This window comes from Hibiscus syriacus, unplaced genomic scaffold (assembly GCF_006381635.1).
Source record: "Hibiscus syriacus cultivar Baekdansim isolate YM2019G1 unplaced genomic scaffold, ASM638163v2 tig00111208_pilon, whole genome shotgun sequence".
Lineage (NCBI taxonomy): Eukaryota > Viridiplantae > Streptophyta > Magnoliopsida > Malvales > Malvaceae > Hibiscus > Hibiscus syriacus.
This window is the reverse complement of record NW_024063020.1, coordinates 114,914-140,089: the sequence shown is the minus strand read 5'-3', so window position 1 is coordinate 140,089 and position 25,176 is coordinate 114,914. Positions and strand designations below refer to the sequence as shown.

Here is a 25,176-nt window from a genome sequence, read left to right as displayed (position 1 = left end):
CCAAGAGGTTGTCAATCGTGCTAAAGCTTTAGAGAGAGCTCAGAATGAAAGGTTTGGGGATCAGAGGGCCCAACCATCCAAAAGAACTGGGGCTTTATCAAGTTTTACACCACCTAAGAGAGGTAGAGATTCTGTTTTTCGTTCTCAGGCGAGGTCTGAATCAATGGCATCTTTCACTAGAGGATCAAATTAGATGAGAGCTAGACAGACTCAATCAATAGGGTCTGGTGTTGGGAGAGCAAATTAGGGTTAAGTGAGACAATGTCAACTTGTGGAAGATATCATAGTGGTATATGTAGAGTAAGAGTCGGAGCTTGTTTCCAATGTGGGGAAACGGGACATTTCATGAGAGATTGTCCAGTGAGGTCCGTAGAGCCTTCACAGTCAGAGCGATCTGTTTCAATGTCTTAGAGAGTAAGAGGTAGAGGTAGAGGAAAAAGTCAGCCTGAATCTTTTACTCAACAAGAAGTGCGCTCTGTTGCTCAGGTGTATAACCTCAAGACCAATGATGAACATGATGATCCTGAGATAATTGCAAGTACCTTTCTACTATATGATAAATGTGTTATGATATTGATTGATCCAGGGTCCACATATTCATATATTTGTAGTAAATTGGTGAGAGAACTGAGAATTCAATTAGAAGCCACTAGTAATGATGTGATAGTAACAAATCTATTAGGGCACAGTGCTCGGGTAAATAGAGTGTGTCGAGGGTGTCCCACAAAGATTCAAGGAATCGAATTCCCTGCTAATTTGATGGAATTACCCTTTGACGAATTCAAAGTGATAATGGGAATGGACTGGCTATATCGCTATTATGCTAATGTTGATTGTAGACTGAAGATGGTAACATTAATCAGTCCTGACGGAGTGGATGTTATAGTGTTCAGTGAAAGATAGAATCCATAGAACATAATATCAGTGATGTCAGTAAAGAAATTATTGTTACAGGGATGTCAGGGTTTCATTGCTAATGTGCTGGATATTAGAACCAAGGAGAAATTAGATTGAAGAAATTCTCATAGTCAGAGAGTTTCCAGATGTTTTTCCTGCAGAGTTGCTAGATCTACCTCCAGATAGAGAGGTGGAATTTCAGATTGAGATAATGCCTGGAACAGAGCCTATTGCAATGGCACCATACACAATGGCTCCAAAAGAGTTGCAAGAGTTAAAGATTCAGTTACAGGAATTATTGGATAAAGGATTCATCAGACCAAGTGTATCACCTTGGGGAGCTCCAGTGTTATTTGTTAAGAAGAAAGATGGTTCCATGCGTCTCTGCATTGATTATAGGCAGCTCAATAAGGTGATTATCAAGAACAAGTATCCTTTCCCTAGAATTGATGATTTGTTTGATCAGTTAAAGGGAGATTTGGTCTTTTCTAAGATCGATTTGCACTCTGGTTATCATCAATTGAAGGTTCAGGAGAAATATATTCCAAATACCACATTTAGAATGAGGTATGGCCATTATGAGTTCGTTGTTATGCCATTTGGGGTAACGAATGCACCTGATGTATTTATGGATCTGATGAATATAATATTTCAACCATATTTGGATCAGTTCATAGTCGTTTTCATTGATGATTTATTAGTGTATTCAAAGTCCAATGAAGAACATAATGCACATTTGAGGGTAGTTTTGCAAACTCTAAGAGATAAGAAGTTATATGCCAAATTGTCTGAATGTGAGTTTTGGTTTGGGCATGCGATTTCTGCAGAGGGAATTTGAGTTGATCCCCAAAAGATAAAAGTCATTCTAGAATGGGAAATTCCAAAGAATATGTCTGAAGTGCGGAGTTTTCTGGGTCTTGCGGGTTATTATCGAAGGTTTGTTAATAATTTTTCGATGATATCTTTTCCTTTGACTAAGTTGATGAGGAAAGATGTGGCATTTGTTTGGACTTTTGAGTGTCAAGAAAGTTTCGAAACGTTGAAGAAGATTTTGACAGAAGCTCCAGTATTGGTTTAACCTGAATCTGGTAAGAACTACGTGGTTTATAGCGACACATCTCATAATGGTTTGGGATGTGTGTTGATGCAAAGGGCAAGGTGGTGGCTTATGCGTCGAGATAATTAAAACCGTATGAGAAGAACTATCCAACGCACGATCTAGAGTTGGCTGCAGTAGTGTTTGCTCTGAAGATTTGGTGTCACTACTTATATGGTGAATATTGTTATTTATATACCGATCATAAGAGCTTGAAGTATTTGATGACCCAGAAAGATTTAAACTTAAGACAAAGGAGATGGGTTTTTAAAAGACTATGATGTGGTAATTAAGTTTCACCCTGGAAAAGAAAACGTGGTGGCGGATGCTTTAAGTCGGAAAACGTTTGCAACTTTAAGAGTTTTAGATGCAAAATTGTCATTGAATGGAGATGGAGCTCTATGTGCAGAATTAAAGATTAAGTCCATGTTGATGGATCGAATCAAAGAGTTGCAGGGCAAAGATGAAAAATGTTTGAAGAAAATGGAGCAAGTAAAGAGTAAAGAAGTTGAGGTTAAGCCTGATGGAAATTTGTATTATAAAGGGAGACTTGTGATTCCTGAGAATGAGGAATTGAAAAAGGATTTGTTAACGGAATCCCATTGTAGTCCATTGACTATGCATCCAGTTGGAAACAAGATGTATATGGATCTCAAGAGTCGATATTGGTGGTCGGGAATGAAAAGAGACATTACGGAATTTTTATCCAAATGTTTGACATGTCAGCAAGTTAAAGCTGAACATCAAGTTCCTTCAGGATTATTGCAACCGATCTCTATTCCTCAGTGGAAATGGGAGAATGTGACGATGGAATTTGTGATGGGGTTACCTCTAACTCCAAATAAAAGAGATTCGATTTGGGTGATAGTTGATCGATTGACCAAGTCAGCACATTTCATTCCTGTTCGAGCTGATTTTTCTATGGAAAAGTATGTTGAACTGTATATTAGAGAGATTGTTTGATTGCATGGTGTTCCTATTTCGATAGTTTCTGACAGATATCCTCGATTTACATCGAGATTTTGGAAATCTTTACATGGAACGCTAGGAACTCGATTGTTAGTACAGCCTTTCATCCTCAGACAGATGAACAGTCTGAGAGAACTATTCAAATTTTGGAAGATATGTTGAGAGCATGTGTAATTGAGTTCAAAGGATCATGGGAGAAATATTTGCCACTTTTGAATTCTCTTATAATAATAGCTATCAGTCCAATATTAGATGCTCCATATGAGGCTTTATACGGAAGAAAATGTCGTACTCCACTAAACTGGTATGAACTCAAAGATCGAAGTGTTGTTGGTCCGGATTTGATTCAAGATGTAGAAGAGAAAGTTCGAGAATTCAACATAATCTCAAGTGGCCTCTGATAGACAGAAATCGTATGCTGATCTAAAAACAAAAAGAAATTGAATTTCATGTTGGAGATAAAGTATTCCTGAAAGTTTCTCCTTGGAAGAAAGTGATTTGTTTTGGTCGGAAAGGAAAACTTAGTCCCCGGTTTATTGGACCTTATGAGGTTGTTAAAAAAATGGGACCAGTGGCATACCAATTATCTTTACCACCTGAAATGGAGAAGATCCATGACGTTTTCCTCGTTTCAATGCTTTGAAGATATATATCCGATCCTTCCCATATTATTGCACCAGAAGAGATAGAAGTTCAGCCTGGACTGACTTATGAAGAAGAACCGGTCCAAATATTAGCTCACGAGGTGAAACAACTAAGGAATAAGACTATTACATTGGTCAAAGTATTATCAAGGAATCACAAGGTAGAGGAAGCAACATGGGAACGTGAAGAGGACATGAGGAGTCAGTACCCCCATCTCTTTGTGCAGTGAAAATTCGAGGACGAATTTTCTTAAGGGGTCCCAAAAATAAGGTTAGTGACCAAATTGTAAGATTTTGAAACAGTGTGTAATTTAGAAAAGTTGGAAAAAGTTTAAGGAATTAAGTGGTAATTTTACCAAAAAGAATTTTATTCCATAAATGGATTTAGTGAGTGATCATATTGTAAATTTGGTAAAGTTTGATAACCAAAGTATAAACTTTGAAACGTTTAGGGACAAAATGTAATTTTAAAAAGTTACAAATGGGTCACGAAAATTAGAAAATAAATATATTATTTTCACATTTTAAATGTTGGAAAATAATATTTAAGGTTTTAATTCCATGGTTAATTTGGATTGTTTGATTAAAGTGATTGAATTGTAATTTTTGGAAATTACAAGGGCAAAATGGTAAAGTGGGAAAATATTTTGTCCATCTTTGACTATTGGAATATGATAAGGTTACTGTAGCTTGTATTAATGTAAATATCAAGTTCATTAAGGGTAAATTAGTATGAATATTTTAATTTCAATGGTAAATTAGTAATTTAGTATTTAATGAATTTTTATTTCATTAAATATTAAAATAAGATGATGAATTATCAAAGCTTCATCATCTTCCCCAGTATCTTTACGTGAACTCTTCCAAGGTAAGGAAAAAATATTTCTTTTCAATTTTTGAGTTAATTTCTTTGGAATTCGAGTTATGTCGTGAACTAGAAAAGTGATCTACGCGAAAAAAACGCTATCATTCGGTACTAATATTTCTTTCTAATCTTGCTGGATTACAAAGATCCCAAATCTAAGGGTTTATGTTCGTGATAGGATTCATGAAATTGATGATGAATTTTTATGTTTTTGAGGTTGTAGATTCATATTCAAGCTTGATTGATGGTTATAACATGTTCAATCTTCCTAGAATTAATTCTTAAAAATTTGGCCAAATTATAAGTTGGAGAACTTTGTGTTTTGATGAGAGTTGATTAGAAATCTAATTGTAAAGATGTTATAAGGTTGATTGAAAGTTGATTTCATGCTTGAATCGAATCAAAATCGAGCAAAATCATGGAAACCTAGTTTTTGATCTTTAAATCATTAGGCTTTGGTCTTAAAGGATGAGAAAAATTATATAAGGTTTGGAAATGATGTAGAAAGTATTTTACAAGCTTTAAAAAAATTAGGGACCATCTTGTAATTTTCGAAAAGTTAAGGGACCAATTCATAATTTTGGAAAAAGTTGGGAATGGTTGTATAATTGTTTAATAGTTGATGTACTACACTAGAAAATGTTGTTTTGGAATTGTAATGAGTGTTTAGATGTGAAATATGACTATGTCGGAAGTTTGAAAAGATTGGTGATTTAAGTACAATATTCGCATAGTTGGGGTACTTAAATGTAATTATGCTTTTGTAAAAGCATTTGAATGGTAATAATTTCAATGCTGGAATTTTGGTATTAAGAATCTAAGTGATAGAATGGTGAAGGACCATTTTATATAAATTGGAAAAGTTAGTGTTAATATTTTAAGGAATTATTAAGTGTTAAGTATTTTGATAGAAAATGTGTTTCAAGTATATTATGGATTTGTTTTGGAGAAGTGTTTATGTTAGTACAATACTCATATATTATTGTTATGAAATTGTGATTTGTACAGATCGTGATTGATTTGTGACTAAGACAAGTCAAATATAAAAGGGTTGTTGTGGATTATAATGAAGAACATCTTTTGGATATATAAAGTGTCAAGGTGAGTGCAATTTAATTTGTACTTATATTATCGAGCAAACATTGGTTTGCGATGAGCCAGTGATGGAGTTACTATAGTAAGAAGTAACTTCTAAAATATTATTTGATTGATGATCGATGTGATTATTATGTGTGCATGAGTACATGAAAATGAGTGTATGCAATATGTGATACATGTTATATGATATAGATAGATGTTTACACATACATGTGGTATGTGACAGAAGAAAAGAAATATGTTATCATAAGAGCAATAATAATAAGTTATGAGATTACATGTTTATATGATACAAGTGAGTTGAACTGCTATAAATGATAATGCCCATGTTATGTGATATGAGAGCTAGTGGTATAGTTGGCATGCCAAGAGTCGAGGGTTACATATGTTCTATGAGACATATGATAGGTCCTTCAGACACAGATGACATCCTTCGGGATGATAGGTCCTTCAGGACATAGTTTATACGAGCTGTGGTGACAGCATATGTTTGCACAACCTCATAGTACTCACATACCTTGAGTTCTCAGTAATGTTCATTGGCCTACAAAATATATCAAAAGTATATATGGGCTAATACATGAGTTAATAAAATAGATAGTATAAATACATTTATGTAATGCATATGCTTTGTTATATGAAATGTTTTTTGTTTTATATTATATTCTTTATATGCCTCACTAAGCAAAAGACTTAGCGTGTGATTGTTTCACACGTAGGATCAAAGAAGTTGGAAGAGCAATGATAGACATCTGAGACAGCATAGGTTTATCCGAGATCAGATCAAAAGATATTTTATAGTAGGTTTTCTTTCTTATATTAAATAGTGTTGGCATGTAACTAAAGTTTTAAATCGTTTATGCGCTAATAAGTTTTATAAACTGTTTTGAGATAATTTATGTAAATTATTCAGTTGTATGTAGAAAAAAGTTTAAAATTATTCACTATTTTATACAAGTAAATGTTTTGGTACGTCAATGTGACACCTTGACTCGTATCTGGGTCGGGTACGGGTTAGGGGTGTTACAGATATATCTAGATATTAAAAGCAAACAAGAAGATTGTCATACTTGCTAAAGTAAATCAGGCGTCATCGTTGTTTTTTAAGCATTACATAAGGGCATAAGTTTTATGACATCTTACTTCATAATGTTCTTATGATTGTATCGTATTTATTTGTTGTTCTCACTTGTAAGATTATTAGAGAAGTATTGGCAGTCCTAAACCCTTTCATGAGCCCTTAACTATAAGTTAGGCTTCTTGCTCAAATCAGTGTGATACCCTCCCTTGGTACTGATACTAGTTTTATATTCGGTGTCCTGAGAATGCCTTATAGTTAGTATATATACTCTATGTCAAGTATCGATACTTCTTTATCAGGGTACCAATACCTTCCTAGGTATTGATATCAAATGTAGGTTCAATGTTTGGAAAAATAAATCGATATCGATACACTTACTTAGGGTATTGATACTTTATATTTGAGTAGTATTGATACTTCTCGAGTGTCGATACCAAAACTGACTATTGAAATTTACAATTTAACGATAATATCGATACCCACCCTTGGGTATCTATACCTAAGGAACATTATTGATACTATATGAATAGAGTATCGATACTACCCAGCCAAAACTCTATTATTTTGGCTATTTGAAAAAAAAAATATTAATACTATTCATCTTGTATCTATACTCAAACCTAGAATTACTCTGTTTTACCTGAAAATGACACCCAAACTTCACCCTTAAGCCTCCCTAAGGCCCTTAAACGTTATTTAAATCTTATATAAGTCAAAATGGGTCATGATATGTAAATTTTCATGTCGTATAACATCACAAACCACAATATACCATGGAATCACTTACCTACTCTATGAACTCATACAAGCTAACCAACACATACAATAACTTACAAGTGGTATCGGTAAGTAAGAAGTGCATTACCTTGATCCTAAACTGTTAGAACAACTCAAGGTTCAACCAAGATATTTAACCTCAAACTATTCAAAAATGATACAATAAAATATTTAACCCTTAAATTTTAGAATTATTTAATTTGACTTCAATTCTAAGATTTAATCCACTTATTATTTTTTAATATTCTATCAAACTTAATCTTTTTCAATCTAAAAAAATGATAAAACGTGAAGAAAAGTTTTAATATCCACCACATACATGCTTTGATAAAACTTTATATCGCACTACCCCACCCAACGACATTCCAGTTGTCTTGTTATTTATCGCCCTCGTTCTCTTATTATTTATTTAAGCACGTGCATTAATGAGACACTCAAAATAATTATTCCGTGGGTCTCATTTGATAGTAGATATCTTATCAAGATTTTCGTCATACGGTATTTGTGTGTATGCATAATTTTTAAGAAATTATTTAAAATCTATTAAGTGATTTTAATAATAAAATTTAAGATAATTTTATTTAAAGATTTTTAAGTTTAAGTAATCATATTTTACTTTTGCATAAATCAACTTACTTTAGTGGTTAAAAGAATTATTATTTTTTTCTTAGAGATTATGAGTTCGAGCACTAATAATTATATCAAGGTGATTAAACGTTCATTGTCAAATAGTTAAAAGCAATACCAACTCTAAAGGAGCACTCTGAGCAATTGCTTAGGCCCCCCAATTCTTTTGTCTTGATAATTAGGGCTCTTAATTATTTTATATCTATAATTATGGCACTTAATTTTTACAATTTCATAAAATTTTTAGTTTTTTATTTTCTTTTTTCACTTCTCTTATTAATTTATCCAATTTTAAATTAAATTTAACCAATTTTTTTATCTTTATAATTAGGGCCCTAATTTTTATAATTTCATAAAATGTTTAGTTTTTGACACACTTTTCTCAATTTCTCTTATTTATTTATTCATTTATTTTGAATTAAATTTAATCATGTTTTTCTATTTTTTTCAAATCTTACTCTTCAATTCATCAAATATAAAATTAAAGTTAGGGTAAATTATACTAGTGATCATCCAACTATAGCCCCTTTTCATTTTGACCATCATTTTTGAATTTTTGTCTATCAGGTCACCCAATTATTTAAATGCATTCAATCGAGTCACTTACCATTAAAAGTTAACGAAAGTGTTGATGTGGCAGTTAGTAAAATTTATATAACTCTATATTTAGTCCCTATTACTTACATATTCTATCGATTTAATCCTAATTTTTTAAATTTAATTTAAAAAAATCACTATCCAAACAAGAACTGTAACGTGTCAACTGGTCATTTTAGCAAAACGTGTCACCACTTGGTTAGAGAAATTTTATTAAATTAATTTTAATATTTCAATTAAATGATTTTTCCACCGATTTGGCTCCACCGTTTTAAATAGAAAATAAATCAAATTGAAGATGGCGATTGGGTGAATCGATCGAACCAATACCCATAGGCATTTCTAGCAACGCCTCAACCACTAGTGTAAAGCCTTTATTTGTTAAGTGATTTCAAAATATTGTATATATTGCGTTTTAGATTATTGCAAGAGAAAAATATGAAAATGAAAAGGTTTTGATGCAAATTCAAATGACATATTTGAAAAAATTTATAACATTATATATATATATACATATATATATATATATAACTCTTTTAGTTTTACATAAATTTAAGACTGTTAGATGAATGAAAACAGATGACTGATAATAAAAGTATGAAATGTGACGATATCTACTAGAAAAATAACAAGTAGTCAATCTCAGTCATCTATCTTCACTCATCTAACAGTTCTAAATCTATGTAAAACTAAAGAGTTTTACATTGTGTAAGTAGATCCTAACTATATATATATATATATATATATGGTTTTTCAAAAAAAAATGCTAATGTCATATATTTAAAGTGAATGTATTTAAGATTTATATATTTGTAAATTAAATTATATTTTTATATTTTTCATAATTATTTTTAAATGATTATAAATTTAAATAAAATGAGAAATGATTTTAAAAATCATTTGAAGATAAAAATTTAAGATTTGAATTATAAATTTATCTTGTCACTTAAGTTGTGCTCGTAATTTTGAGTTCAAAATTTTAATATAATTTTATTTTTTAAAAGGAAAATAATTTAATTTTAAAAATATAGAAATTTAATTTTAAAAATATAAAAATGAGAAATAAATTTGGTGTAACCAATTTTAATAATTTTTTATATTTTCATAATTGTTATTAAATGATTATAAATTTAATTTTTTTTACTAATAATAGATATTTAATGATTTATTTCTCAAAAGTTTTATTTGTCACGATGATTAGGTGCACCCATTTTAAGTTAAAATCCTCAATTTCAATTCTTTTAATCCCCTTTTATTTTCTTCTTTCTGTCATAATATAAAAGATAATATATAAAACCTTTTGCAATCAAAAGCTCAGAAATGGAGTTTACCCCAGTGGCTTAGGCGTTCCGTGAATTGTCCATCGCCCTTGGTTTGAATCCTTTTGCATCGTACATGCATTTAATTTTATTATGTATTCAATTTTTTAGTTTCCCAATTATTTATCCTTAAGTTTTACGCATATTTTAATTTGACCTCAATTTTTAAAAAAATATATTCTATCGATTTGAACTTAATTCTTAAACTCAATCTTCTCGTATCCTTAAAAAATGAGAGAATGTGAAGAAATCATCAACATCCATAAATACCCAAACAATAAAAATCCATCAGGAAAAAAAAAGAAACAAAACATCTCACAGAATTGAGGTTTTTTTTTACTGTAAGATTCAAGATTGGATTTATGGTTTTAGAAAGAGAGGGACGTATAATTTTATGTTAAAAGAATTTAAGTTTAGGGGCAAATTAAAATTCTGGAGTGACTGCCCCCTCGATCCATGCCTACTTTTCGATGAATGTTGTCTACTTGGCAAAGTGCGTTGATAAGCTATGGCAGTTATTTTGTTGTTGGATTATGTATTGGACTGTGACTAGACTTGACCTAAATATTATAATCAAATCTTGATAATTATATTAGTTATTGGAGTGACCCAGAAAAAAATATGGCAAACAATTCAACAAAATTAAATTAGGAAGTACTAATTATGCATAAAACTGGTTTGATATTCCATGCTACAATTTTAAAAATAGAAAGAAAAAAATTAAAGTTCATACTGAAGTGTAAATATCAAGATCAATATCTTTTGAATGACCAATACCTCACGACACCAATCATATGAAACAGATAATCAAAAAGATGGGGTGAGCTGGAAAATTTATGATGATCCAATGATGTAAAACCAAAAAAATCAAGGGATAATGCCAAAAAAACACCCCTAATGTTTGACAATATAGTCATTTTGGTCTCTATTCTTTTTTCGTAATATTTTAACTCTCAACGTTTCGTTTTGGGATAGAAAAACCCATACGTGGATGAAAACCTTTAGTCAACTCACAATCAATGCCTTGAGATTATGTGACAGACTCACAAGGCACTATTGTTGATGTATGAGTACCATACGCAAAATTCATCAATTTTTTATTTAATTTTATATATTTTTATTTAACATTTTTGTTCAATTAGATGATGATATGTGTCATCACCTCATTGGTTTAAATTTAAACAAACAAAATATATTTCCACGGAGACATGAACCTGAGCTGCTATGCGTGAAACCCCAACACATGTTACAACTATAACAAGTCTTGTTTTTAATATTTTTTTTTTTTTGCAAGAAATAATAATTTATTGGAACCAAACTATAATAAATATGAAAATAACTTAGGTATCACGTTAAACCATCAAGAACAAAATATTAGATGCGAAAACATACCTGAATTAATTGATAGGTTGAAATCTTTTAATCTTTCTTTGGTTGTGATCTTCCAAGAATATAGAATCCTCTTGAGTATTATGAGAAAGCAGCCATGGAGGCTGAAAATGATGAAAGGTCGATGGCCTGAGTTAACAAATGAAGAAGGAGATAATGTAAAGAGAGAGATGACAGAAGAAGCTTTTTATTGAATAGTGGAAAAAAATACTCTGCTCTCAACCTAATACAAAAGTATGACTTATATAGCCAAGTAGCCAACAAACCATAACAAACTAATAACACTCTAACTTCACTCTACTTTTCAACTTTTTAATTTTCTTCAAAATGAACTTGCTATTAGAGAGTTTATCAAATAAAAAACGCAAACTTAATAAGTTGGAATTCAACCGTCTTGCCGTTTTGATGAACAATTTTACCGGACAAATTCTCTTTCACCTAAAAACATCTTCTTTCTTCAACTTTCCTAAGCTTTTCTTCTTCTTCTTTTCAAGAGTTGTTTTTCATCTTCATTGTTCTTCCTCTTCACTTATTGGACTTTCTTTTTGTTGGAAGCAAGGCGGTTAAGCTACGAGCTCCCGGATCCAATCTGAAGCCTCTCTCGGGCAAGAAAACATCCTCTTTTCTCTGGTTAAGGAAGGCAAGGTTGTTAAACTCTTAACCCTCCCCAGAGATTTTCTTCTATAGTAACTTGGTTATTAAGCCTCAAAGTTCCATGTCAAACTTTGGAGAAGAAATAACAGTCAATGTAGAAACCAAAATGTCAATAGCTGAACAAAGCAATGTTGTATCAATGTCAAGCATTTAACATCAACTTACAAAGAACTTGTCCTTACAAACCAGTCAACATTTGCTTCCAACCAGTAGTGTAACACATAACATAACAATAATATCACTGAAGCATTTAGCCAAACACATTGGAAACTCATATAACGCAAAATTGCAATATCCTTACCACACAAAGAACCAACCAGCATAGTATCCAAACTTCAATAAGAAATCCAAGCAGATAGAACCATGTCATAACAGAACGCCAACTTTCAATAGCAACAAGATATCAAAATCAACAAAAGTCAATCATGTTAAACTATAGAAACACGAGAACTAACTAAACAAAGAAAGGCCACTACGAAATGTGAGAAAGCAGCCATGGAGGCTGAGAGTGATGAAAGGCCGGTGGCCTGAGTTAACAAATGAAGAAGGAGATAATGTAAAGAGAGAGATGAAAGAATAAGCTTTTTATTGAACAGTGGAAAAAATACTCTGCTCTCAACCTAATACGAAAGTATGGCTTATATAGCCCAAGTAACTAACAAACCATAACAAACTAATAACACTCTAACAAGTATAAACATACCTGAATTTATTGTCTATACTTATAACTATTCCTCTCATCTAGTTATAAATACAACTTTAATAGTATATACACTGTTATTTCCATGATACTTCTATTACATTATGACTTTATAACATAATTATATAGTCACTTAATTTATGTCATATGTTTTCATAAAAATATATTATCATAATTATATATTTTAATCCAACATGTAATCATGGAGACCAAAGGGTGGAGAGGCCCTCGAGTTCTGCATCATGGGAGGCAGGTGTGGATAGACAAAACAACATCTCAAATATAGGAGAGAAGTTTGCAAGAGTTGACACAATGATGCTTCATGAGGTGGCTAAGCAGCCTAGATATGTAGGCTCTGATAGAAAAATAAAAAAATATAGATCTTTGGAGGAAATCCATAATAGAGCCTCATCAAAATCAGAAAGAAATAAAAGACTCGTGCTATTAAAAAGAAGAAGCTTTGGAGATCACTCAGCTGGAAGAGAAGTCTTTGTCAGATTCGATATGCAAGCTAGACGGAACATCAATTAGAGAAGCAAAATTAACATTGGAATTAGACAAAAAATAGGGGATTCAGTTTCTAGGCGTCATTAGAAGACTCAGACTGTGCTTCTCTGGAGTTCTAGAAGAAGTTACGAGGTGGTCAGGGGTGGTTGGAAGTCGTCTTGTAATTCTAGGGGTTGGCAGACTTGTAAGAGGTATGAGGGGTTACTAGTGATACGGGCTAACAACAATTTTTTTGAGGTTAGTTCCTAAGTAGTAGTAGGGGCGGAACTAGAAATTTATTACAACGGGTGTTGATTTGGTTCCTAATAGGGATGGTAAACGGGTGGCCGGGTGCATATAACCCTTCCTTCATCCCCATACTCATCTAATATTTTCATATCCACCACCTACCTAGTACCCACGATAAATAAAAATTTTAAATCCACACCTGCCCACGTGGATTCATTCTCAAATTCACCTCACCCCCACTACCCAATTGGATACCTACCACTCATCTCATATACATTTGTACCCTCCTGTACCTGTCAATTTGAGATAGGGGAAACAACGATCTTCAATTCTAAAATGATTATGCTCTAACATTAGGTTAAATTATAAGTCATGTCTTATAAAATCTTAAGATTTACAGAATAATCTCTAAAATTATATCTAAATTCATAATAGTCTAAAATTTATACGGTGAGTAATTAGTATCCGGGTGGATGCGGGTGGATAAGGTCTCAAACCATCACCTACCCACTACCCATGGCGGGTATGAATTTTTACATCCGTATCCGTCCACTATCCACTAAACTTATACATATCCCCTCAGTTAGAGCGGATCTAGTACGAAACCCACGAAATTGTACCGTCTGTCATCTCAACCATTCCTAACGCTTTGGAGGGTGAAATAATAACTATTTGGTGTTATTCAAATAGCAAACCACGTATAGAATTAAGAAATTATGTCGACAATTAGCAAACCACATTTTATGTTATTCAAAGTACCCCTATATGAGATGATATGTGTCTATTATCATTTGGTGTCTCTAGGCCAAAGCCTATGTCCACTTTGAGGAAGGTGTCAAATGAGTATCCATCACAACATGAGGTAGAATTAAGAATTATAGCCACATTTCTCAAAAGATAAATAGATCTTCGAACTGAGAAATTAATTCCCCATATCCACATAAGTAACCAACAACAGTTGAGAAAATTGGACACTAAACAGACTCACCTCCAATTTCATTCATATTATCAGTGCCAATCTTCATTCTAAAGATATGATCAAGGGTGAGTGTGAACAAATCAACTTTAACAGTATAGAATTATTCTAAAGCTTGAACTGAACTCACTTATACGACGAGAAAACATCCCAACGGCTCCAAATCACTCCAACTATTAGAAACGGCCACAAACACATTCCAACATATAAATACAAGTTCAAGACACTTGAAGAAGGGAGAACACCTATCCAAGCATTCAAACACAAGAGAAACGTTTTTCACTCTTTATTTTCTTTCTCTTATAAATAGTTGTGTTTTTGTGAGCTTTAATTTTGTAAACACCTACCTTTAAGTGGTTTCTTTGTTTACTTCTTTTTACCTTTTGTAAAAGGATTTTGATTCTAGCTAAGCCTTTGAAAAGCTAGGGAGTTTGTAAAGGTTCAAAGGCTAGGGAGTTTGTAAAGGTTATCTTTTGTCCTTGAAAAAGAAAGAACAAATTAGTGGATTTGTAAGAAAATCATAAGTGAGGAGCTTAGGTAGTTGATGTAGACTTGGTTGATAAGTCGAACCACTATAAATTGCTATGCAAAATTGTCTATACTTTCTTTCTCCTTACTCCCTAAACATTTTTTGCCAATTCACCCCTCTTGGTACAATTTTCGGTTGTCAATTAAGCTTCATAAATGCGGGCCCAAATAAAAGATATTTGAATATCAACATAACATAACAGACAAACGTTATAATGCTAGAGTAACTCGGGCATCCAAGTCATTCTCGAGTATCAAACAAAGGCTAGTTTTATGTCACTTTATTTCATAACGTTATTAGTCGAGTTGATGATTATCAGTGATATCCTAGATTAAGGGTTTAAGTATTTAAGCAAATCAATTAATGGACCAAATTGAACTCATTCAAACTTGATGAGGTCAAGGTAACATTTCTCAATACTTTAGACCACTAAAGAATGCAATTTCACCCTTTTTCATTGAACAAAATAGCGAAGGGATTGATCATTTCTTTCGAGGGATCGATCATTTTCCCCGATGGATCGATCCTTTTCATAACAGAAAGTTTGGGATCGATCCTTTTTGTCGAGTGATCAATCTTTTTTCCCGAGGGATCTTTCCTTTTGAAAAGGATCGATCATTTGCACAACAGAAAGTTTGGGATCGATCCTTTTGGTCGAGGGATCGATCTTTTTTTCCTGAGGGATCGTTCCTTTTGAAAAGGGATTGATCATTTGCACAATAAAAAGTTTGGGATCGATCATTTTGGTCAAGAAATCGATCTTTTTGAAAAGGGATTGATCCTTTGCACATCAGAAAATTTGGGATCGATCCTTTTAGTCGAGGGATCGATCCTTTTTTTTTGGGAAAGACTTGTCGTGAAACACCCAAAAATCACCCTAACAATTCCCCTAAGACTAGTAAACATGTTTAACGTCTTATTTAGTGTCTTAGAGGTTAAAAGGTACTATCTTTCATACTTGTAACACACAAATAAGAATCTTGCCATGGAAATTACTCTAGCACGCTTTATGAACTAAACAAACCCCCACATGCTTTTCTTACCCCATGCATGCAACCATATTCATTTAGATGACATTGCAAGTGGTGTGGAAGAGTTATAATGTGTTACCCCAGCTCTTAACAACTCAAAACCGTCTATAGCTTACCCAAGGATAAATATTTCCTTGATCTAGCTCTAGGGGGTTCTTGCACCAATTCCCACCAACCTAAGCCACAAACTAATTCCAACAAGAAAATGAAGGAGGCTAGATGTCAAACGACGACTATAACAAATAAAAATCAAATGGAAACATTGGAGGAAAATCTTGGAGCTTAAAATCCTCCATAGAACCTTCATGAAGTTCAAAACCACCATTGGAGAAGATATTGAGCTTCATGAAGCTTGAGGGCCCTAGATTAAGAATCTTACCTCTAGATTTAGTATTGAAGAATAAGATGAAGAAAGGTGCAAGCTTTCCCATTTATCTAGCTTGAAAGAAAAAGAAATAATGAGTAGAAAAGAGGGAATAAGGAAGGAGAAGTTTTGGGGAAGAAAAAGAGAAAAATGGTCTACCCAAAGCTCCTTCACCCATGTGAAATCATCTAAAATTCTCCCAAATCAACCATGTTTTCCTTCAATAGTAAAATTACACTCTAAGTCATTCTATCTTCTTCCTAATCTTAAAAAACCCTTTTTATTTATACAAGGTTAATTTCCCACCCAATTAAACTTAATTTGAACCAAAAGAACCTCGTGATACAAATGATCTATTAAATAAAATATTGGGTCAACACAAAACTACTAGGCCGATATTCGGGTTGTTACAGCAATCATCAAATCGCCCACCACAATCATTATCCAAGTTTGTGTTAACCCCTATACCTATCAGGGAAATTTCTAGTTTCAGTTTTTCATCAAATTCGTTAATCCTTTTCCTAATTCTTTTTTCATATCTTTAATCTATTTTTTTATCTTTCTAACGAGTATTTGTTTGTTTGATTATGTGTAAGAACAATTTTGCTAAAAACCCTAATTTTGGCAAAGTTATTCCTTATTACATTTGTTGTCCTTCTTTATCCTTATTGTCTTAATATTCCTTCGTCTTAATCTTGTTCTTATCTTAATTTTCAACAACTCTAATTCCCCATAAACCCTAGTTGTCACCATCGACTTCTCCACCACCCTCTCTCGTTCTTTGATCGAAACTAGATCTTTCTATGTTTGTTTCCTTAGAAGAGCAACATTCAACAACCCTCTGCCATTCTCTCTCACACAATACAAACTATAACTACACTACACAATAAGATAAATTTAAATTTTAAAATAATATTAATTATAATAATTTGACATCAATTATCATTTTTCCTTAAATAATATGTTGATCAATTTAATGAAACATAAAGATTATCATAATCATCCAAAAAAAAGTCACAGTAATATAATTGCACTCAATTACACTCAAATTCAATAGTAAAATAATTTTCCAAATACACCAAATCTTAATTAAGATTATAATCAAGCAAAGCATTCGATAAATTATTTATATACTTTTTGTTTATCAAGATAAAAAGCAAGCATGAACAAAAAATATGTTCATTATAGAAAACACAAGTACATGTTTGAATTAAAGTGCAGTTTATGTAAACAATCTCCTTCGTAGACTTGTCCATAAACTTCTTTATTAGAAAAATTAGAAGCTTAAATGATCTTTTTCAAAAATTTAAGAGCTTCATGCACCACCAACAAGATGGACAGAAAACTTATCCCAATAGGACCACACAAACAAGAGATGGTGCTAAATGCATCTTGGACTCAAATCCAAGCTCATCTCAACTGAAATCCACAACAGATTCCAAAACAACAATCTTCTCTAATAATGCACTTGCAAAATAAGGTTCACCATTCTGATTAATAGTGAAAAAAAATGCACTATGGCCACTTCCAACATGAACTATATAACCATGAGAATCCTTGGAAGGAACTAGACTGATGACCATCATCAGAAAGAACTGTAATGGTTCACAGCCTTTGACTAACAATAAAACAAAACAAAGAACTAGTACCAGTGCCAATAATCAAGTATTTCAGGAGGAACTTTGATACAAGATATTACCCTCCAAATATCCTAGAAAAAAATCGAATATAAGAGTGTAGAACACGCTAACAACAGTGTCTAGGTAACACAGATTCTAGATTTTCCATTTGGAAGGTGTAATGCATCATCCATAGCAAAAGAAAAATATGCCTGGACTATAATGCAACATCCATACCCAACATAAAAGCATCAAACCACAAATCCTACTGGTTCAGAAATGAAAATCATGAAATCCAGCCAATATCATCCATGTCAAAAGCATCACCAATAGCTAAAAGTCCAAAAATTTTAATGCTAAAAATGATAACCACTTAAACATAATTAGAGAAAAAAGGATATAGTAAATAAGCTCAAATCATGCTCCTGATTTTAATAAACTCACAACTTCAAATCCTTTCTAGCAAATATATAATCAACAATCCCCAAAATAAAAATGTAATACAACTACTAAAGCTCAGTAAACACTAAATCCCATAGAAGAAAGAAAAACAGCCGTAATTAGAAAAACCTAATCAATGCGAATTCATTTTTTCCATTAAAATTCACTCGTCCTCGGTGGCAGACTCTCCATTCTTCTTGTTGTGCTTCCTCGCATACCTCTGGTTCCTCAAGAACTTTGGATCCATCTACACGCATTCAGAAGAAAGACAAATTTTATAAGATCAACAAGAATACAAGTCTACTGAAAAATCAATTGGACACAAGAATGATACCCCTTTGGTAGAAGTATGGCGGTGCCTCTTGGGCTTCTTGATGCCATTCTTGTGAGCCTTGTATGACTGATTGTGAGCTGTGTGGTTCTTCGACTTAGCCATCTCCGCTCAACCAAAATCTGACGGAAGAGAAAGCTGAGGCGCTTATTAGGGTTCTTTTTGGATTTTATAGGTGAGGATATTTTAAACCCTAATTACTTGGTCTGAGACTTTGAAAGACGATAATGCCCCGGAACTAACATTTATGGGTAAATTACACTTACTCATTTAATTTTATTTTCTCTCTTATTTCACTTGTCCTTTTAATTTTCTCACTGAATTTTAGAGATTAAATTTTTTTTATCACTCAACCGTTAATTTTCTAATAACGTTATAACGTGACAAAATAAAATAAATTTTTAAATAATGATTTTCCATGTCACCCTGCCCTCACTCTTACTCTCACCCACCTCATCCTCACCTTCACTGACATCTCCAACTCATTCCTTCATTTCCATCCATTCTCCGACAACCGAACTATGCCTCCCCAATCGTTTACACCAGGGCGGATGTATGTGGCTTTTAGAGGAGCCACTATACACCATTATTTTAATAAAAATGTTTAATTTAATTTATTAATAAAAAAAAAAAAAATTACATACACAGATTTTTTAGAATATGAATATTAAAATTTTAGATATCATTTTTTTATTTTTAAATCCGGTTTACGCGCACCCATAAATCTAACCCCAAATCAATAAAAAGTCATGTAAATTCCAGTTTTTGCACAGAGAAATGTTTTGCACTTGCTTTACCTTGTTGGGTTTAATTGGGTTTCTCTCTCGATGGCTTGATGGTTGGCGGTAGTTTCACAATCGGAGAAACGATTCATTTTGTTTGTTTACATGGAAATCGGGTCTTCCAAATTGCGTTCTCCATAAGATTTATGTTTTAAAGTAATTTTTTTAAACATGCAAAAATTTTAAACTGAAGAAGATTTAGTCTAGAATCCAACAATACAGAGCCATTAATATTGTCTAAAAGCAATCGACTAAACTCAGCGATAATGACGAAGGGAGAGGGTTCTGTTCCTCTTCCAGGTTGCCCTCCGAGAAGGCCGATTCTTGTGGTGCAGGCGACCCTTGCCGTGGAGACATCTGTTTTTATTTCCGGCAGACGTGAGTCCTCGAAGCTCCCCGCGCTTGTGAACGGGGTTACAGATCCAATTATTATGTAATTGATAAAAATTCGAAATAGATTGGGAATGCAGACGAATTGCTGCCATGTTTCGTTCACTTTTGTTCTCAAGTTGCTGACGAATTGCTGCCATCACTTCCCGGTGTCACCACCTCCTTTACCCAGCAGAATATGTTCATCATCAAAATCATCAGCAGCATCCCTTTTTGTAAACCTTAAGGTTAGGGATTTTGACTATACTAAGACCTAAGTAAATGTAATTTTTTATTTTATTTTTTAATTATAAATCCTAAGACCTAAAAAATGTAATTTTTTATTTTATTTTTTAACTATAAATCTATGTGACATATTTTATTATTAAAATAAACGACATCGGTATATTGTTACTAAATGGTTTAGTGACTTAAAAAAGTTTAATGTCTAAAATTTAATGAATAAATTAAAAAAATTAAAAGTACGATTAATAAAATAAGATAGATAATAAAATCCAGTGAGTAAGAATATAATTTACCCAATATTTATATATGAGCCGAGTTTCGGCCTTGTTTTGGCTTCATAAAGTTTTTTTGCATTGAATTTTTTTTTCCTGGCACACCTTTTCGAGGGATTTTTTGACTCATTTAAGAATAATTTATGAAATATAGTTCATTGAATAAATATATCAAACTTTTAATATATGCTATTTTCTCATATTGAAGTGTTATTAATTAAACTTTTAGTTTGTTCATATATTCGAAAATCACTTCATATAGTTTATATATTTTCGTATTGATTCAAGTAGTAAGTAATTTGATATCGTTTTAGAAAATATCAAATTTGAGATTTCGTGTATACAAAAAATCATTGTTAAGCGATTTATTCATCAAAGTCAAATATGTGCGTTAATTAGTCTGAATTAGTCAATACAAAATCTTAAAAAATAAGGAAGGTAATAAAAAAAGGACTTTGTATAAACTATTAAATGATTTTGATGGTAATAAAGAATATTAACTTTTCACAAAATCCTCACTATGAACAACTATATCAACAGGATATGTGTTGTACCGGATCATCATCGCCGTCCAAACTTACACGCATGTTCTGTATTTGATACACACGGTTGGACCAGATCATTCCTCCCTCATGTGTCCTGCCACGTAAAGAATTTCATCACACCGCCAATGGAAATAGACGTTTTATTCTAAAATCAAACGGCCACGCCAACCCCCTTATGACGCCCACCAACCAATAACCGTCCTCCACGGCGGCGACACTTTTTAAAGTAACCGGCGATTCCGGTTACTTCTATCTCCATTCCACCGCACACCTCAGCACCGTCACCGGCCAAATCAGTCCCATTTAGCCAGCTCAATACTATATATAAATCAGAATCCCGGAAAAATATTTTCAAAAACCACCAAACCGAAACCTTGAGAAGAAAAATAAGAGAACTTTCCTTCTTATAATTTTTGTTTCAATTCTTCAATTTTCAACAACAAAAAAAAGGAAAATGTTTATTGTAGATTGGTTTTATGGGATTTTAGCATCTCTGGGTTTTTATCAGAAGGAAGCAAAGATCTTGTTTCTGGGGCTCGATAATGCCGGGAAAACTACTCTGCTCTATATGCTCAAAGATGAGGTAAGTTCTTTTTTTTCTTAGTTTTCTCAATTATTTTTTCAAAGTAATGATCAAATATGAATATCTTTTTTCTGGTTTGGTACTTATCATCCGCAAAGTAATAAATGGTAGCTTAGTGTATTGAATTTGATTGAATCGTGAGTGAAGTTTTGGGAGTTGAAAATTGCAGAGACTTGTTCAGCATCAGCCAACACAGTACCCAACATCAGAAGAACTAAGCATAGGGAAGATCAAATTCAAGGCCTTTGATTTGGGTGGCCATCAGATTGCTCGTAGAGTCTGGAAGGACTATTATGCCAAGGTATTTGCATTCATGTGTATGTGTATTGTGTACCTATGTGTGTGTATAGGCAACGGATGCATGATTTTCGCCTGAGGACGAATTTATAAATTCTTAGGTGTGAAAATAGATTACACTTGAATATAAGGAAAATATCTAAATTATACGAGAATTTGAAATTTTCATGAATCAGTCAGCCGGTTGGTCCATCCTTGTATAAAGACACTTTTGGTTTGTTGGTTTTATTAGAAGTCAAGTGTTAATCAAATATTATCATCATATATGTTGTTAATGGATGGTTGATGATGGTGAAAAGACTCAAAAGTCATCAAAGTTTTGCCTAATCTTTGGTTTGAATCCAAATGATGAGCATTTGCTTGGTTGTGTGCCATATTTTTGCTGTAATTTTGAGGATAGACAATTTTTTTCGTCATTTAAAGAGCTTTGATATTGAATGTTTTGATCTGCATGGGTATGGATAACATTGGTAACTTTCCCTATGTGATTAAAATCGTTTTGGCATGGTTTTATGCCTTTTAGGGTTTGGACCGATTCGTTCAGAATGTCCAGCGTCGTGTGATTTCAGACCCTTTTCATCTTGAGGAAAATATTTAAGCTTCCTTACTGTCGTTTGGTGTACCATCCCAGATTCATGACTTAGTGTCATTTGTTAAGGTTCCTTAATGCGAGTTCTATGGGGAAAATGGATTGTCCTAGTAATATAGGTCGTTTTTACCGAGAATGTTGATGCACTTGTTCATACTAATGATGATTACTTTATGTGAATTGGTCGAAGATTATATGATACAAAGGAGTTCTCAGTTTGGAGATAGGGGCAGAGTAGGGGTTTGATATTCCATACTAGTTAGAAGTCTCCTCCTAAAAGTGATATTGTATGGATATGAGCAATTATTCGATTCGAGTTCCATATTAGCTAACGATATACATGTAATAACCTTGAAAGACTCCAATTATTTGATTCTTCAATTTGGTTGTTTTTGTATGTTGCTCAACTGAACTGTATGCAATCTCAATTGTAACCTAGGTCAATGCCGTGGTCTACCTGGTCGATGCATATGACAGGGAGCGATTTGCAGAGTCGAAAAAGGAGCTCGATGCCCTCCTTTCGGATGAATCGTTAGCAGATGTACCTTTCCTCATTCTAGGGAACAAGATCGACCTACCGTACGCAGCTTCGGAGGACGAATTACGCTACCATATGGGGTTGACAAACTTCACAACTGGGAAAGGGAAGGTTAATCTGGAAGGCACCAACGTGCGTCCACTCGAAGTTTTCATGTGCAGCATCGTGCGTAAGATGGGGTACGGTGACGGCTTGCGTTGGCTCTCTCAGTACATTTAAGTAAAAAGCAAAACCAATAACACAGTTGTCATGTCTACAGGAAAACATGTGTGGTCCTTGTTGAGAAGCTCATTCTAATGTAGTATTTAGGTTCGAAACTATGTTTATTTGGTTATGTTCTTTGTAGAGAGACAAGATTACTTTGGAGTTAAGACAGTTCCATTTTGTAAAAAAGAGGGTCTAATTCTGTCAGAGGTCCCTGTAATTTTATCAGATTTGTTGTTTCAAATTCAATGCATACACAAAATTATGATTTTATTTAAAACTTATCTCAAAATATTAAATTCAATTCAGATTTAGAAACACATAAGTTTATAAAACCATATCAAATTTAAAATTCATTCAAATTGGTTATCTAATATCTGAATTCAATATCCATTACACACCAAAATTTGAAGTTTTTCAAGTAGATATATTTGAACTTGAAATATTAAAGAACAAAATTAAAGATTTTGTATACATACTGGAACTTTTTTAATACATCAAAATTCGCTTAAGATCTAATAGAATATGGTGATATTTTTATAAATATGCTAAAATTCAATTTAATTATTTTAAAAATCACATTTTATGCACTCATTTAATATGTGTATTTTTAAAGATGGTTATAAAGTAGTATATATTTAGAATTATTATAATTATCGACAATGGATACAAATTTTGCAGAGACTACCTCTGTTCAAACCCGAGATCTTCAAAGAGATCAACACTCCTTTTAATCATGAGATTATTTAATGATTTACTAAATGAATTGTTAAACATAAATTTTATAAAAAAAATCTTTAAGAACTTGAACATATATATTTAAAGATGGGATACTAAATTGAAACTTAAACTAAGTGTAAAGTATGATTTTTTTAAAAAAAATAAAATAAAATTTAAGTATCAAAACGAAATAACAATAATTATGTATTAAACATATAGTTTACCCAAAAATGAGAGGTCCATGTGTTTTCAACCCAAGCATCCAACACCCGTTTTGAAGGGGAAATAATTTGGCTTCGCTCGGACTCAAATCGGAGACCTCCAGTATGTTAGACTGATGTGATAACCAACTACACCACAACACCTCTGAATGTTACTTATTTGATGTGATTTTATTAATATACACAATACAATAAAAAAAGAACTAACAAAAAGCATTTGTCACAAGACAGTTGATTTTTTACAATAATGTGGTGGAGAAAAAAGAATAATGCATACGGGAGATTACTTGCTCGAATAGGGTGATTCTTACAGTGTAAAACGGAGTCGCATTGGCCTCCCGACATCGCACCTCTCCCCCTCAAGGTCGCATGGAATTTCATGCGTCTCCCTGAGGTCACCCCGATTAGCATGACATTCCCTCATGTGACTCCCTAGCCCCGAGGTCGCATGGATGACCATGCGACTCCCCCAGAATGCCATGCGTCTCCCACTCTCCTAATGCCAAGGTTGGTCGGTCGTATATGGCATTCAAATGATAAAAGCTTAAACCCATACCCCTACCCCTATCCTATCCCATACCCTCCACTGCCAAGGTCGATCGGTTATAGATGGCATTCAAATGATAAAAGCTTAAACTCATATCCTTACCCCTATCTCATACCTTGTAATAACAAGTTGAACATAAAAAAATTCTATATATATATATATATATATATATATATATGTAAAAATGAAATCGGAAGTGATCATCTAAAAGCAATTGCAAATAAGATTCATAAAGGGAGCATTTCAGAAAATTTGGTGTGTTTTTTCTTTCATTATTCTAATTTGAGTATGCATTATATAGTAAATTGGTTTAAATTTGTGTTACTTTATCTCAAATTAGTCCAATAGTTTGTTTTTTTTACAGAAAAAACGGTGAATTAAGTTTGAAGAAATTTTATTTGAGGTATTTTAATATTGATTATTATGTTAATATTTTTTATAAATATTTATTTAATTTACTATTTTTTTATGTTAATATTAAATTTATATTGTATAATATCATTTTTACGATTTATGATCATAGT

At 32.7% G+C, this 25,176-nt stretch overlaps 2 protein-coding genes across 2 annotated transcripts; one reads left to right on the top strand and one right to left on the bottom strand.

The window, feature by feature from the left end:
• Positions 1 to 18,372: 18,372 nt before the first annotated feature.
• On the bottom strand, positions 18,373 to 18,871 carry LOC120155860 (60S ribosomal protein L29-1-like). The gene is made up of 2 exons (XM_039167323.1): positions 18,743 to 18,871; positions 18,373 to 18,655 (listed from the first exon to the last, which is right to left on the bottom strand). Exons 1-2 carry the CDS (start codon positions 18,842 to 18,844, stop codon positions 18,572 to 18,574), a joined length of 186 nt encoding a protein of 61 aa, XP_039023254.1. The 5' UTR covers positions 18,845 to 18,871; the 3' UTR covers positions 18,373 to 18,571.
• Positions 18,872 to 21,354: 2,483 nt separating this feature from the next.
• On the top strand, positions 21,355 to 23,235 carry LOC120155859 (GTP-binding protein SAR1A-like). The gene is made up of 3 exons (XM_039167322.1): positions 21,355 to 21,536; positions 21,706 to 21,837; positions 22,862 to 23,235. Exons 1-3 carry the CDS (start codon positions 21,408 to 21,410, stop codon positions 23,177 to 23,179), a joined length of 579 nt encoding a protein of 192 aa, XP_039023253.1. The 5' UTR covers positions 21,355 to 21,407; the 3' UTR covers positions 23,180 to 23,235.
• Positions 23,236 to 25,176: the final 1,941 nt, after the last annotated feature.

Coding starts and splice junctions, on each gene's coding strand:
- LOC120155859 (XM_039167322.1), top strand. CDS start 21,408: ATGTTTATTGTAGATTGGTTTTATGGGATTTTAGCATCTCTGGGTTTT. Junction 21,537..21,705: donor TCTATATGCTCAAAGATGAG/GTAAGTTCTTTT, acceptor TGAAAATTGCAG/AGACTTGTTCAGCATCAGCC. Junction 21,838..22,861: donor GGAAGGACTATTATGCCAAG/GTATTTGCATTC, acceptor ATTGTAACCTAG/GTCAATGCCGTGGTCTACCT.
- LOC120155860 (XM_039167323.1), bottom strand. CDS start 18,844: ATGGCTAAGTCGAAGAACCACACAGCTCACAATCAGTCATACAAGGCT. Junction 18,656..18,742: donor GCCATACTTCTACCAAAGGG/GTATCATTCTTG, acceptor GAATGCGTGTAG/ATGGATCCAAAGTTCTTGAG.